This window comes from Crinia signifera, chromosome 1 (assembly GCF_055691185.1).
Source record: "Crinia signifera chromosome 1, ASM5569118v1, whole genome shotgun sequence".
Taxonomy (NCBI): domain Eukaryota; kingdom Metazoa; phylum Chordata; class Amphibia; order Anura; family Myobatrachidae; genus Crinia; species Crinia signifera.
In genome coordinates this window covers 440,178,813-440,195,658 of record NC_139217.1, presented here as the reverse complement: position 1 = coordinate 440,195,658, position 16,846 = coordinate 440,178,813, and the positions used below count along the sequence as shown (strand labels likewise).

General features: G+C 45.4%; 1 protein-coding gene across 2 annotated transcripts in view; it reads right to left on the bottom strand.

The window, feature by feature from the left end:
- The window catches only part of PLPP1 (phospholipid phosphatase 1), a 92,028-nt gene that overhangs the window by 56,457 nt on the left and 18,725 nt on the right, over positions 1-16,846 (bottom strand). Inside the window, exon 2 of one of the 2 annotated variants that reach the window (XM_083153640.1) lies at positions 6,628-6,782. The exons of the other annotated variant lie outside the window; for it this stretch is intronic. Coding sequence (XP_083009766.1) covers positions 6,628-6,782 — 155 coding nt within the window. The remainder of the gene's footprint in view (positions 1-6,627; positions 6,783-16,846) is intronic. 2 annotated transcript variants of the gene reach the window in all.

Sequence of the window (16,846 nt, the reverse complement as noted above, 5' to 3'; positions counted from 1 at the left end):
GGTAGTATCTGAATGGCAGTTTGGCAGTTTTCCAGCATTTCAAAGCAAATGGTCAACTGTCATTTGCTCTCATCCATTACCAGGATTTTGTTCCAACCAGCCCAATCTGACAAATTGATCTGTAGATGTATGGCTGGCTTTACACAGCTATTGCCGTACTACTTTCTGTCAGGGCATGCTGGAACTTGCAGTTCCACAAAGGTTAGTAAGCCACTGATTGGCCATCTCTGGTTTGCTTAAAATGTCTTCTTTAAGTCTTCATAATTACCATACAACTAATAGACCAGTATATTGCTTTGTGACAACACTTGTTCTGAGACACAATGAGCATGAACATCACCGGACACCCATTAATTCAGCCACAAGAACGCCTCCACTTGTTCTAACTGGGTTCTATTTAAAGGAGATTTTGCAATAATAATGTTATGGGGAGTGTTGCACTTTTGTACTGTTAAACAAAATTAGTACTATTATCTCTATAAAAATGTATTGACGATTACAAAGCGCATGATAATAACAGCAGTTCCATGCACTTACTGTAATGAACTGATATTGAAGTGAACCAAAGTCTGGAGTTGAAAACTGGCAAGATTCTGCGCTAGTAGTGAGTTGCAGCTTCTTACCACTGGTAATCACCTTCGCATTTCAAAATAATAGTTGATAATTGCAGCCCAGAGCTAGAACACTCGTCACGTTTTCCAAAGGGAGCCGCAGCCGTTTATTAAACAGATTCTCCTAAATAGAAGGTCCTAGGAGGAGTGTATGAAACGTACATAAAATATTACTTGGCATATTACTTGGTAGGAGGAGAAGCAAGTCAGAGATAAGTGGGCCCAAGATTAAGTCTGATCTCAAAAATTACATCTTAAGGGCGATCAGCTATTAGGTAACCAAAAGAAGCAACCAGCATAAAACATAAGCTTATGCAAAATGCAAGGGGACGTGCTGTGCTGTGAGGAGCTGGGCAAGGGAGGCCCAAAGGGCTTGCCCTTCTTCCCTCCGGTGGGTAAAATGCCAAGCCCTGTGCTCAGCTCCTCACATATCTCATCCCCTTGCATTTTTGCAGTCTAGATCAGCTTCGGTTTCATGCTGGATGCTCTGGTTACAGACACTGTATTCAATATAAATGGCCTATGTCCGATCGATGGGGAGAACAATGTGGTTTCTTGGTTTCCAAGTTTTTCTAAGGTGTCGGGACACTCAGTGAAGCCTCGTGCCTGGACTTTGATTGGCCCACAGCCTAGCATATACTAAAGCAGGGCTGGCAATCAGTAGGCGATTATTGCAGATGGTTTCAGACCATCACAGTAGCTATCGGTGGGTAATCCACTGATGACGATCGATACACTGCATCAAACCACGACCCCTTAGTAAGGCCGATCTGATAACGGACTCTCCTTGTTCTATATTGCAGATTTACAACCCCAGACAGTGTCTGAGTATCACAGATGGGACGCTGAGCTCCCAGCGGCTTCACCTCGGTTTTGACTATAAATATGATTAGATTAACACAAAGATGATATTTGTAAGTTCTAAATATCTTTGATTATTGAGGTTCTTGCCAATAAAAGTGTAAATGCGGCTTCCAATATGCATCAGATACAGTTTTCTTGCATCCTCCCCCCCCATGTCCAATTCATTGTGGTTTACAACTTTAAAAGAAATCTGAGCAAACTTAATCTTTATTCTGATCACTTTTTCAAGTCTGCCTGTGTCAAGTTCTTAACCAAATCAAGACACAATGCTGCATGTATAGGGATCAGTGGGGCAGATGTATTAAGCCTTAACAAGAGATAAATGCAAGGGTGATAAAGAGAGATAAACGTCCAGCCAATCACCTGCTAACCGCCATGCCACAGGCTGTGTTTGAAAAAAGTTAGTAAGGAGCTGATTGGCTGGCTGTTTATCTCTCTTTATTACCCTTGCATTTATCTCTTGTTAAGGCAGGGTTGCCGACCCTCCCGGAATTTCAGGGAGTCTCCCGAAAATCGGGTCCCCCTCCCGGCCCCCGGGAGGGTGGGCAACCCTCCCGGATTCAGGGGGGACCCCCGCTGACCCCCAGATCGCGGCATTAAAATGCCGCAATTCTCGGGTCTCAGAGGAGGGGGCGGAGCTAAAACGGCACAATCGCGTCGTTTTAGCCCCGCCCCCTCCACGGAGATCCGTGAATTAGCTGTTTTAACAGCATGGGGTGGGGCTTAGTGATGTCACTTGTAAGCCCCGCCCCTGAGTGGCTGCTGAATCTCTCCTCTCCGGGCTTCTCCCGGAGAGGAAAATCTTAAAGTCGGCAACCCTGTGTTAAGGCTTAATACATCTGCCCCACTGATCCCTATTCACACTGCAAGGAACAGAGGAAGAGCTTATATGAAGTTGACAATCATTGGGACATAGCCAGTCACTCATTTCCTAATGTGAAATGGTTCCTGTCTATGGGGAAATTTAATTTACAAAGGTTACTCTTAAATACACCGTCTCACCGATTGTGACAGGACTTGTACAATCACTTAAATGCTGGCAGGAGTTTTAACTCCTAAAAAAAAAAAAGGAAGTAAAATGTTTGATTTCTAGCATCACGTGGTTATATGTGGTCATGGCTTTATCTGGACAGCTATAAAAAAGTTAATAAAAACCTGCAGTAATCTTATTACGAAGGACAAATACTGTACTAAACTTTGTTTCACAGGACATCAAGATATTGCACAACGCAAACATTACTGGCAAGCTGCTAGTAACACCACAGATCCTTTCTATGGAAAAAGTTACCATTCTTATCAAATCTATTGTACGGGTTATGGAAACAAGGAAGCGAATCTTCAACAGCTGATGTCCCAAATAGATGATCATAAAAATAATAATAATAGTGCAAGAAGGTTTCTTCCTAGCGTATAGTTTATGTACATATATATTGTACAGAACCATCCTATTCAATAATTAAACATCAGCCTATAATAAGATTTTTTGGTACTCTTTACCTAGCACGGCGCCCATCGCGGGTACATTTATGTCTGCCCGCGACGCGACCGACGCGATGCCCACGATTTCCCATTGAAACCCATGTTAAACATGGAAATCGCATCGGTCGCGTCGCGGCCGGCCATAAATGTGCACACGATGGCCGCGACGCGATGCCCACGATTTGCCATAGGAATTAATGTTAAAAGGCCCGATGGACACGATTTTCATGTTAAATGGCTCAATGGACCCGATTTTAGCATAGGAAACAATGTTAAATGGGCTTTACAGCCCAAATACTTACCCTGAACTCTGAAATGGCCCCCCCAATTTTTTACGCCACCCCACGATCAACGTGAACCCGAAGCGTGGCGAGCGCAGCGCGCCCGCGAGGGGCGGCGGTACGCGTCCTCCGACCTTTTCATACCCCCACTATCCACGTCGGCGTGGAGTTGAGAATAGAATAGTGTGGCGAGCGCAGCGAGCCACCGAGCCCGAAGCGTGGCGAGCGCAGCGAGCCCCGCGAGGGGACGCGGATACCTTCACAGGTAAACGCGTCCCCTCGCGGGCTTCACAGGTGTCCGTGGCGACGCGGACACCTGTGAAGCCCGCGAGGGGACGCGTCTAGCTGTGAAGGTATCCGCGTCCCCTCGCGGGGCTCGCTACGCTCGCCACACTATTCTATTCTCAACTCCACGCCGACGTGGATAGTGGGGGTATGAAAAGGTCGGAGGACGCGTACCGCCACGCTCGCCACGCTTCGGGTTCACGTTGATCGTGGGGTGGCGTAAAAAATTGGGGGGGCCATTTCAGAGTTCAGGGTAAGTATTTGGGCTCTAAGGCCCATTTAACATTGTTTCCTATGCTAAAATCGGGTCCATTGAGCCATTTAACCTGAAAATCGTGTCCATCGGGTCTTTTAACATTAATTCCTATGGCAAATCGTGGGCATCGCGTCGGGGCCATCGTGTGCACATTTATAGCCGGCCGCGACGCGACCGACACGATGTCCATGTTTAACATGGTTTTCAATGGGAAATCGTGGGCATCACGTCGCGTGCGGGCATCTTTAGACCGCATACGACGCGACCGACACGATTTTTTACCTCACGATGCCCACGATCAAGATCGTGGGCGCCGTGCTAGGTAAAGAGTACCGATTTTTTTTAATGAAATGAAAACAGGCGCCTCGAAACACAAGTGGTCACTGTGGACCACCTTTCACCTGCAGAGTTTATATGCAGCTTTTCTGCTCAATACCGCATTATTTTAAAGGGTGTGGTATAGAATGTCTCTAGTGTCTAGTTAGACAGTCAAATAGGTCGACGGTCACAAAATGGCAGCAGATGTTAAGGTTGATAGTAATAAAAGTTCAACAGGGTCAAAAGGTCAATATCACAATGGATGTCACACTTTTTGGGGGTCAAAGCATGTAGGTTTGGTAATAGGTGACCAATATCGCAGGCTTGTTTGATCGCCACGCTTTGGGGTAAGACGGGCTCCCTGCGCTTGCCACCAGTTACTATTCCCAACCGTAATCCACGGTCTCAACTATCAATCGATTTGATGTGAAGGTTTTACCATTCTATGGTGGCATTCCGATATTTGCCACCATCAAATAGTTAACATTCAATGGTGTTCTGATGCTTTCATTGGGTCCCGGCCCCAAGTTCCATCGAATTCTTCCAATGCAATGGTTAGTTACAATCATATTGAAAGATTAAATGATGGAAGCCCACCCATCATTCGATGGTGGGCTTCGGATATCTATTCTTTCTGTGGACCTGTTGACGATCTACCTAGACACTTTCGCTCTATCATCCGGATACCTATTTTACCAGCAGTCCCAAAATTATTGTACTTTTTTTTTTTTTTTTAGCATAGAACTCTCACTATTAACAGACTACACAGTACCACTTCCCATGTTTGGCAATGCTTAGTGTCTTTGCCAAATACGGTACCAACCGTGACGCATGTAGGAAAATCTGGCCAATGGCCCCTGATGGAAAACCTTGGCCATATAAATACCAGAAAGCATACAGTAAAACCTGTCATCTTGGGTGTGACCATGCTTAGAACAATATAAAACAGTGACGACGCAAAGTGTGGGGACTGCTGATATTCAGCAAAGGAAACCAGTTGCAGTATTTAGAAAGCAGGAAACCGATACAAGGACTCAGCATCTGATCTCCAGAAGATGCGTGCTCCGTTGGGTGGAATTCGGTTTACACTTCAAAAAGTGGAGTTGAAAACAAGCATCTGTTTTGCAGCCTAGCACAATATGTTCTGCAATAACTCTGCTGGGCTGCAGGAAACAACCTATTGAATTCTAAACATATGGTGGAAAATGTATTTTACGATATTTTTTTTGTGACCTAGGGCAAGAGTCGCAATTGGGAAAATAAGGTAATGAGAAATCTTGGACTTAAATAAAAATAAAAGAAAACACATCTTTTAAAATAGCAAGATGTTCTCATCAGAAATACAAGGGAAGACAGTGCCACTGTACTGTACAATATGATAAAGAATCAGTCCTTGGCAACTATAAGCACTGAAGTAACTTTGCCAAAAGTTGCTGTATCCTTTTACAACTAATCAAATTTTGGCTTTCAGCTTAAAATTGTACAGCGTACTATATTAATGTATGCGTTGTGTATGTGCTCGCTCTGGTCAGGCGCTCCATAGACAAAGAGGCTCCATGAAAAGCTCAACAGAAGCATTAACTATAATCTTCTGTGACATCACGCCATTACTGACAAGTCTCAGCCCACATTAAGGACTTGGACAATTTGTCGCCTTTTTAAGCCACTTGTTCCATTGACATTTAAACCCAAAATATGAGAGTATGAGTAATTGTTGTTCTTACTTATTCTAGTACTATTACTCAAGTAACACAACCAAAACCAGGTATTTAAAGTGATCGTAACTAAAGACATTGCCCAGAGACCAACCTTATTGAGATCTGTAGAATTTGAAAATAGGTGGGGCAAATGTAAAATGTGCAGAGAGAGTTAGATTTGGGTGAGTTACTTTGTTTCTGTGCAGGGTTGATACTGGCTGCTTTATTTTTACACTGCGATTTAGATTTCTGTTTGAACACACCCCACTCAAATCTAAAGGCCCTCCCATACACTTGTCCGACTGGTCTGAAGTTGGACAAGTGTGTGTGCAGCATGTCTGACCTCAGACTCGTTGTCCACGTGACTGCACATTGGGTCGATTCGGATGTCAAACAAATGCGATTTGGCCCGGTGAATAGGCCAAATCGCACTAGTGTATGGAGGCTTTTAATCTCTCTGCACATTTTATAATCCGCCCCACCTGCAGTGCATAGTACATATTTGTCCATTTGTTAACAAAATATGAACTGCGATCAGATCAGAATTGAGTATTATAGTTAGGGTTAGATTTAGAGTCAAGAACTAGGGGGACGGTTAGAGTTAAGCTGACTGAGGGAACGGTTCGGGTAAGGAACTATAGAGGGAATGTTATGCTGAGGGAAGAGACCGTTAGGGTTTTGAAGTCGGTATTCTACCATTGGGATGGCCACCACCGGGATATCGTACCCAATCCTCCTCTAAGGCCCATCTTATGATCATGCCTCAGCGATTACCGGTGGGGATCAGGGACCCTCTCTGATATAATGTCCCCATTTCAGAGGAAGCAGCTACTTACACAGCAAATGGGCAACGCGAACCCCACTGAGTAGAGCATAGTGGAGGTGACGGTACTGCTATGGAATGGATACCGGATGCTGTCGTCATTACAGAAAAAGCCCCTCTGATACGGCTTTTTTGTGATCAACTTTAGAACGCCCATGGGTAAGCCAGCTGTGGGGGGAATGGAGAAAACAGAAAATAAGACGGATTCACCATTTTCGGAGCAAAATAATAAAGGTTTGCTAGTGCAAGCTGGGAATCCATGCAGGACAGTGAGCATAGCAATAAAAAAAAATGTAAAAAAAAAAAATCAAGGTATACTAAAATAAATTCCATATATGTCTACTATTAAGGATATTAAGTGGATTGCAGAGCAGTTTTGGAAATGGGCCATGCGGTTACCTGCCGTACGTTAATGAGGTATTGTTAATGATCTGTATTTTACGGTAATGGCAGCATAATTCCTGCAAACTAATGCTGCCCATACATATGTGAGATATCGAATACAATCCTTCGATTTCGACCGCATCTAAGGGGACATTCGACGCGATGCGCGGGCACGTCAGTCGAATGTCGGGTCTCAAGATCTTATGTGCTGCACATAATATCTATCAAATCGCAGGAGCGATCGCATGTGGTTTTTAACCACATGCGATGCTCGAATGCAATCCGCAGGCGGGGGGCGGAGGGAACGCTTTTTCAGCGGCATGGGGAGAGGGGGCCAGAGGGACCGCTGGCGGCGTGGGAGATGGAGGGCAGAGGGTGGCGCAAGAAGCGCTAGCGGGTGGCGGGGGTCTGTCAGCGGTGGCGGCAGAAGTGTTTAAAACACTGGGCAGCCCTCTGAGATAGCTCAGCCAATCAGAGGGCTGCCCAGTGTTTAAACATTTCTGCCGCCACCACTGACTGACCCCAGCCGCAACGCTGGCATTATCTTGCCTTTTATTTTATTTGTTGATCTGTTCACCATAAAATTACTTATACGTGGCCAGACAAAATCAGGCCAGGCATTGTATAATGCGGTCACTCAGCTGAATCACTGAACATATGGTTTGATTTCCAGTACCACTGGTCCTCATTAGTGTCAGCACAAGGCCAGACTTAGGGACATAGCCGATATTTAGTGGTTTGAAAGCTGCAGACCATCTGAATTGAAACCGTACTAGTTCTGAGCATAACCAGAACTATTTTACAATAGGTAAAATGCAATTATAAAATTAGGTATTTATGCCAAAGTCAATCTTCAATTTTTTTTTTATTGTTATTAAAATTATACAAATTCTGCAATAAATAAGGGAAGTTAGGGGGGATAACTCAGTGCATGCAGAGCCGGGAAGGTTATGTTCTGCCTCTACATGAAATACAGACAAGAGCGGTTGGGAAACACAATAGGGACGATGCAAGGAAACCAGGACAGAAGAATGAAGGAACGTATGTGGAGACCCTGCTGTATAACAGTATAAGAGTAGAACCCAAGTATAAAGAAATACTCCAGTGGACGGATGGATTTTTTTCCCCCTCGCTTAAACACAGCATCAAGTAAATGGTCATTTTCTTATATAATCTAACCCTAAACCAGACCATTTTTTGGACCATTCAATTGGAAAGCGTCTCTCTATCTCATATCTCAGGACAAAGCGAAGAGCCGGACCTTGTAGGCATAAACGTGTAAAAAGATTTACTGGAAGAACAGCAGGGATCACAATAACATGGCGAGTGCCCGACAGCTGTTTAGGCTACCCAGCAGTAGCTTCCTTCAGGCCCCAGCAGGTTTATGAACATGTTTTCATTTGAAGACAAGCTTCCTAGATAAACCCGGGTACTAAGCAAACAGACATATAACCCTCCTTTCTGATGTTCTAAAGAAACCTATCATGACAAATACGGTTACTGCACCTGACCTTGTTTTCACAGGATTTATCCCTGGTTCCATACTGGTGTCCTGCGTAGTGTGTTTTCCCATAATGCATGCAACCTCCCTGAGACGCAGAGGTGACTTGACGGCACTTTCAAGCCATTAAAAAGAATTGAGAAAGTGTATGGTGGCGATGTCACTATAATCCAGAACTCTGTAATTGACTAAAGTTTCTAAAAATGCCCATAGCAACCAAGCAGATTCTGTTTATCAATTCCTAGCATGCAATAGAGAAATGATCGACATAATTTGATAGGTTGCTGTGGGCAACATCACCTTTTAATTTTTAGAAGTCCAAGTACATTTATCCCTAGGAGTTATTATCACATCATATATCATTATAGGTTATTCTGATACACCCGGGAGGTTTATTTATGCTGCTTTAAATACATGTATTTGTTTTTATTCTTCCTGTTGGTTTGTACTTTAAGTGCCACCTGACCTTTGTGTATTTTTGTCTATATATAGGAGGTTGGCATTCCTCCAGCCAAGTTGCTGCTGACTTACAAACATTTGTGACCCATCCCCACTGAGCTGGGGTCACAAGGAGCAGTGTAAACCGGTAAACCCAACCAGTTTACACCAATGGGGGAGCCCATACCTCCCGACCGCAGCATCCTGCGGGCAGTCTTGAGGTTGTGCGCATACAGCCTCTGCTACAGTCTGCCGTACTATGCACACAGCAGCGGAAACTGGGAGGAGGCTGGGGCAGCTCAGCAGTTTTCCTGGATTCGGTATGAAATACCGACGGTCAAAATCCCGACAACCAAAATCCCGACATGGTCAAAATACCGACATATAGAATGTCGACAGGTAAAAAGTCAACATGACTTTCGGTCGCGAGGTCGACGGGTTTTTCACCTGAATGTCGACACAGTTGGAAGTCAACCGCAGCCCCTCACAATGCTTCGGGCACAGTGCCTCGCTGCACTCGGCACACTATTTTATTCTCCCACCACGCCCTAGTGGATGGTAGGGTATGAAATACTACCCGTCGGCACATGACGGGTCAAAAAATAGTGAAAAAACCCTTTGACCGAAAGTCATGTTGATATTTTCACTTGTCGACATTCTATATGTCGGTATTTTGACCGTCGGTCAATGGTTGTCGGGATTTTGACTGCATCCCGTTTTCCTGTGTGCTGGGTTTGCCCCCAGAATGTCGACTGGTGTCGCAGGGGTCCCGGCTGACATATTTTGCACCATCTCAAGACCTGCCTCAGCGGACATCACCACCCTGGAATTATGCGGGGTGGGGAAGCTGGTGTAAAAAGGGGTAAACCGCTGGGTCGCACCAGAGTTCAAAAACCCAGGTGTGACCCTGCGTTTTCACTGTAAAAGGGGTATTACTTAAAGAGGAATGTTGTAATTACTATAAGTCACTGGTATCAGACAGTTTCCATAGACAAATGAATGAAATGTATACAGTCTACTCTATATCAATGATCAAAGTACATCTCAATCTATAAAGCAAAGTAAATACACTGAATTCCAGCTGCTCAATTTGGAAGCAACAAGTTAACTATGTATCCTGTACAGGCAGCCAGACACCGCTGACAATTGGTAGACTGCAGGAGTGCACAGGCCTAAAATGCAGAAGATTACAGTTCAGTAAAGTGAACTAACAGGTCGAAGGCCTAAATTTCACACAATTAGGTAGAATGCCTTCAACTGCTATAGTTCTTTGCAGCACCGGCATATGATAGTTTAAAGTCCAGAGATCAGGAGTTAAATTCCTGACTGATTCCATGTCTGTGTGGAGTTTGTATGTTCTCCCCACATTTGTGTGGGTTTTCAGTTTACTCCCACAACATAATCAGTGATAACTTCCCAACGCTTTCAAATTGTCTTCTGTTTAGAAAAAAGGAAGGCATGGAGCTTATTAGAACACTCCATAGTGTTCCTTTAAATAATTGTATTTATATAGCGCTCTTTCTCCAATAGGACTCAAGGCGCTTAACAGATATAATGAATGTACTACACTGCAGGAACAATGCAGTACAGAAAAGAGTTTCACAAACTACACTTAAAAGGAATTACGGAAATGCTTGAGTAAACAGGAAAGTCTTGAGCCTGTTTTTGAAGGATTCACTGTTTTTGAAGGATTCAAGAGTTGGGGGTCTCTCGAACTGTGAGGGGAAGTGAGTTCCGTAGAGTCTAAGCCGTATGGCTAAAAGCACGACCCCTAGACGAATTACGGGAGATTCTAGGTACACTGCCATGCTGTTTTTTTATCTTGGTCATCTATACACACGCAGATATTACTCTCTGTGCGCAGCTCAGACATGGTCTTATTATCAGCCATGACACTTAACAGCCACCGTGCACCCATGACGTGAAGCATTCACAGCAATGTTTGCTTGCCAAATAGGCACTGCGGGTACTAGCAGCCATATTAAAGTGTGAAATGTTTCCCCAGATGGTCATTAACATCAGCGAACCATAATAAAAAATCCTGTAACATAAAGCAGTCATTTCAACAATTACCAGAAAAGTGGAAAGAGATATATATTTACAGAAGTGTATGGCCTGAATATATTTGGAATGTTGTAGACATTTCCGTAAGCTACTGTTTATACAGAACTTACCTAGAACTAATATTTGTAAGACGCCATGTGCTGGAAACCACTTGAGAAGTAAATGGAATAGGTCAGCCATTAACTCCCTTGCTGCTAGACGGGAACGGCTGTCGATGGAACTGCTCGCCTTTACTTTAGTCACTTCATTTTAAGCATATTACACACAATGAGGGCACACATTTTGTGGATGGAGACAATATTTATTCAAATATAGATAAACTACAAGCTGGGGACATTGCATTACTTGAAATAAAACAGAAAAGCAGAAGAGAGGTATTGTGCACTACTTGATATGTTTTGTGCACCTGCTTCCCCCTCCCCCTTGCAAAGTTGCTGCTACTGAGTTTGAAGAAACTCAGGAGCCCGAGGTGTGCTCCCTACCACCAGTGCTGTGCCTAAACACGTGCAAAGGGGGCCGTGCGATCGATGTGGGCTTATCTCCCGAAGGAGAAGGGCCCCGTTTTTCCCCTAACCCCTCTCAACCATAAGGCCAAAGAGGGGAAAATAGGGAACGGTGGGTCCTCTTCGCCGAAGCTTAGAGAGACCCTCATTCCTCAACCCCCGGAAGGGTTAGGACGGTGGGTCCTCCGCACCCAAAGGTTTGGAGAGACCCTCAGTGGACTTCCCTCCGCCTTGCGGCTCTGGGTCGTCCTCGGGGGGACCGCAGCTCTCCCCAAAAGGCGAGAGCTTTGGCACATTGGGGAAATGGAAGGCCCGAAAGGGTCGACCACACTACCCAAAAAAACGTGACAAACTACAAAAAAAACAGAAAACGTGAAAGTGACGAACGTGAGAAGGAAAATAAATAAATAATAAAGAAGACCCTAGCCAGAAGGCCAGGGTGGGGGTGTGAAAAATTGTCCTACCCCATCCAAAAGGACGAGGTAAGCACGTGAAGCGCTAACCTAGAGGGAAGTGAGCAGTGCTAGTGCATGGTGATTTTGGGATCGCCCGTGCATGTTCAGCACCCCCGAGTTTCCCCGGGGGCACAGTGCAGCCTCGGACTCCAAGCAGCCGACCGATCAGCGTCCAACCAAGTGTTTCTCTGCTCCCATCATAGGGCACTTTCCAGCCCCTGGCATGGGAATGGGTACTCCACTGGGCTTTTCGACTGACTACCTTAGGGGCTGCGACCCCCTCGGAAGAGCAATCTACTCAGTCTCAGGGTTTCTCCGATCCCAAGGTTAAGGTACTCAGCCAGACTTTTCACCACTCCCAGGCAAAAAAGAGGGGTCCCACACCCTCCGCCCATCAGAGCAGCTACTCAGTCCAGCCTTTCTCTATTCTCTGCCAGAGGCCAGTCCATACCCACTGATAAGAACAGATACTACACTTGATCTTAGCTAAAAGGCTGCTACTACTTCAGTGACATCACTGTTTCCTATTGAACGGATGGGCTAAATTCTCCAGCTGGACACTAAAGGGGCAATTCAATTCCAGTCAATGTTAGGAGAGCAGCAACATCAACTCATTTCCTCACAGGAAAATGAGCAATGTTGTCTACTTTCCTGAGGTAGCTGGAATACTTCTGAAGATCGTGAGGCATTTCTGCCCCCCGTAAAGCTGGGCAAGTCTTCTGGAACCGGCATCCGCTCTATGGCATTATAAATGAAGAGGGAAGTCCAAGAAGAGGGCACTGTGTCCCTCCTGGAATGGGTCATGTTGCATAGGGTATCTGAATGTTATCACACAGTCTCTTCCCTGTGGCTGGGTAACACCGTACATATTGGAATCTGGTCCCTTTCGCCCTCTCTCTCTCTCTACTTCAACGAGGACTCTAAATGTAGTGTAACTAGAGCCACCAGTAGTACTTGAATTGCAAATGAGAGAAGCTGCTGGGAAACCTGCACGCCGAGGTACACAGCTTTTGCATAATGTAGATGCCAGCATGAGTCTTGGAATCACCTGCAAACCTCTAACAGGGGGATCTGTGCAGTGCGGCCTGGCTGGTGACGAGGACAGATGGCATGAGTACAGCTCCTATGGGGCCTAGGAGGCTCTGCGCCGACAATGTGTTGCTAAATACACCTTTTGTTTATACAACTGTATATTTGACAATAAGCTCCCATCCCCCTCCAGTATAGGCAGCTGTAGCTCCGTCCATATCCTTAGGCCACTGAGCAAATGGAATTAGCTATACAGGGTATAGGGTTAACAGTATTTAGGTCGACAGTCAAAAGATTGACACATAAAAAAGGTTGACATGGGTTTTTCATGCTTTTGGGTGTCTAAATCGACATGGACACCGTATAAGCGTACCCCTTAGCTCGCCATGCTTTTGGCACGATTATATTCTCCCTCTATGTCCATGTTGATAGTCAAGTATGAAAAAACACCTTAAAAAGAAAAAGGAAAAAAACCCTCAAGTTTTCCTATCGACCTATTGCTTGTGTCAACCCAATACATGTTGATCCTTTTCATGGTTGACTAATAGTGGTCAACCTTTTGACTGCACCCCACTATAAAGTAGGTCAGAGCCTTCAATATGTTCTATTGAAAGACATATGAACAAAACCACAATAATAAGAGATTAGCGAAATATTACAAATGAAGTCATTAAGATATAAATGAATGCAAATGAAACACCAACTAATATGCAAATGTGTTGAGGGTCCAATTCAGCAAAGGTGCGTACACACTGTACAAGCGATATATCTGAACAGATATATAGCATCGGTTCCACAACTGAGCCGATGCCCCATATATCTAGCGATATATCATCGTGCTGTGTGTATAGGAAATCTGCCGACCGCACAGCCACCCTGGGAGCAGTTGGTGATTGACAGTTCAGTGGGCCGGCGCATTCAAATTATTGCATCAGTTCCCGACGGATCGGGCAATGTGAATGAAGAACACGCTGCCCGATCAGTCTGTAGATATATCTACTAGTGTGTACCCAGCTTAAGCATCCTTAATGAATTAGGTCAGCAGAGCGTTGGGACTGCCAAGTTTGGAGTTAGTACTTTAATGCACGAATAGTAATTTATGGGGATATTTCTATACATAAGCTGGCAGGGGTTAAAGTGAGGGGGAACGGAGTGGAACATTTTAACCTTCACATTGGCCCTGCACAGTAATTATCACAGAAAAGCATTCTAGTTTGCAGGAGGATGGCAAAAACCCTACCACTGGCCTGGTCTCTGCCTAATGGGGGGAGGGGAGGTAATCATGACCACTTTAAGCCCTGCAAGCTGGACAGGCAGGAGAGTAGTAATAGGTACGCACTGAACTGCATAGCTTGGACTCTCCGTTATAACAAACACCAGATATTATTGTATAACTGAGTTTTCAGCCATGAGAGCACAGATAAATGCATTTCACCGCACAGTTCAGCTGCTTCTCAGCCAATTCACAAATTGGCAGCCAACTATCCTCTAATGGGTTGGGATCATTTGGTCTATTGCATTATGGTAGAAAGTCATTAGGTCGAATCCATTAGGTCGACATGCTAAAAGGTCGACATGACTCTAGGTCGACATGGGAAAAGGTCGACATGATTCTAGGTCGAAAGGTCATTAGTTCGACAGGTCATTAGTTCGACAAGGTCATTAGTTCGACATTGTCTATGTCGACATTCACAAGGTCGACATGGGGTTTTTCACTGTTTTTTTACCTGAATGTCAACATAGTCGACATGGACACAGTTTAAAGTGCACTGCATCCCCTCGCTGCGCTCGCTATGCGTCGGGCACGGTGCCTCGCTACGCTCGGCACACTATTTTATTCTCCCACCACGCCCTAGTGGATGGTAGGGCATGAAATACCGCCTGTCGGCACATGTTGGCTCAAAAAACAGTGAAAAACTCCATGTCGACCTTGTGAATGTCGACATAGACAATGTCGAACTAATGACCTTGTCGAACTAATGACCTGTCGAACTAATGACCTTTCGAACTAGGATCATGTCGACCTTTTCCCATGTCGACCTAGAGTCATGTCGACCTTTTAGCATGTCGACCTAATGGATTCGACCTAATGACTGTCGACCATAATGCAGTAGACCAAATGACCGCATCCCCCTCTAATCTGCAGCTTGATAAAAGCATGAAGATTGCCTGTAACCAGAGCTGGCCCTAGGCATACTAGGCAATTGCCTAGGGCGACAGCTTTACCGGAGTCCGGGCATTCTGATCACTTATACTGTACTCATCACCCGCTGCCCTGGCACTGCAGCCGCAGGCTCCCAGCTACTGTACAACTTCCACCCGGCCAGCCGCATAGCACCCCCACGTGACGCAAGCGGCTCCCAGCAACTGTGCGTCATGTAGTTCCCAGCCCCTCCTGCTCCAGCGGCGTGGGCACCATCATCACAGCACAGGTGGCGCAGTTTCTAACTCAGAGATCCGAGCAGCCAGCCAGTGTGACACTATAGTTTGCAGCAGCCAGTGAAAATTTAAAAAGGGGGTGCAGGCTGCAGCCCGGACACTGACACCACTGATAGGAGTCAGGATAGGCCCCAGCACCAGGCGGCCTAGCCAGCCCCAGACCAGGCCATCGTCGCCTCGCCCGGTCATTGCCCGCGGAATCGGAGAGTAGCCCGGCCCCCGCACAGAACACAGCAAGACTACCACAGAGTGGCCTTTATTCAGATCTGATCACAGTTCACAGTTGTTTGGAAAATGGGCAAAACCATGTGCACTGCAGGTGGGGCAGATGTAACATGTGCAGAGAGTTAGATTTGGGTGAGTTATTTTGTTTCTGTGCAGGGTAAATACTGGCTGCATTATTTTTACACTGCAATTTAGATTTGAGTTTCAACACACCCCAACCAATTTTAACTCTCTCTGCACATGTTACATCTGCCCCACCTGCAGTGCACATGGTTTTGCCCATTTTCTAAACAAATGTGTACTGTGATCAGATCAGAATAAAGAACAGTAAGTGAAGCAAGTGAGAGGCACATTTTGTCTATTTTAACTATATTGCTTTTAATTTATATTTCACCCACACTGGGCGGTATTCAATGCCCTGGCGCATGGCTGATGAGGGGTTTGAATGGCGAAGATGGCTTTTTAGAGAGGAAAAGCCATCCTTGCCATCCTGCCCCCTTGTCCTATTCTACGCTCCGGGGGAATCCTCGCCATCAGAGGTGCGGTGAGGATTCCACAAAATGGCGAGGCTCACCAAAAATGCAGTGAGCCCACTGCATATAGCGGCGAGCCTCACCGTTTCCACCTCGCTGGAAAAACCAAGCAAGGTGGAAACGGTGAGAGCAGGGGGGGCTCGTGAGCTGGGACGGCTAGCTGTCGGCACTGCTCGCCATCACAGCTCACTAAAAGCACTGAATATACCCAATTATCTCCTGCTTGGCTATTGCTAACTATAATTGTATATTAATACTGAGCTTTAGCACGGTTAGTAGTCATGGAGTGTTTAGAGAAGCTAGCAGATAGGGCCGTATTCAATGCGGCCGGTGAGGGGGTTAAACTGCTAGGATCACCGAAAACAAGCAATCCTCGCCGTTTAGGGGGCGCCAACAAAAATCAAATTGGATAAGGCCGGCTCCGCCTGTAACTCGCTGGTGGATTTAACTGAAATAAAATAAAGTCTTGAAAGCATTGTTAGCTTTTATATAAAACAAATCGCAAACCACATAATACACATCAGAGATAATGATGAAAAGGCAAGTACAACTGGAGTTATGGGTTATTGGAAAATTCCACAGCCCGGACCATAGAATTCTCTACATAACTTTTTACTGCAGGTTTTTCCTATTTCCACATTCAGAAATGACCCCTATTTAT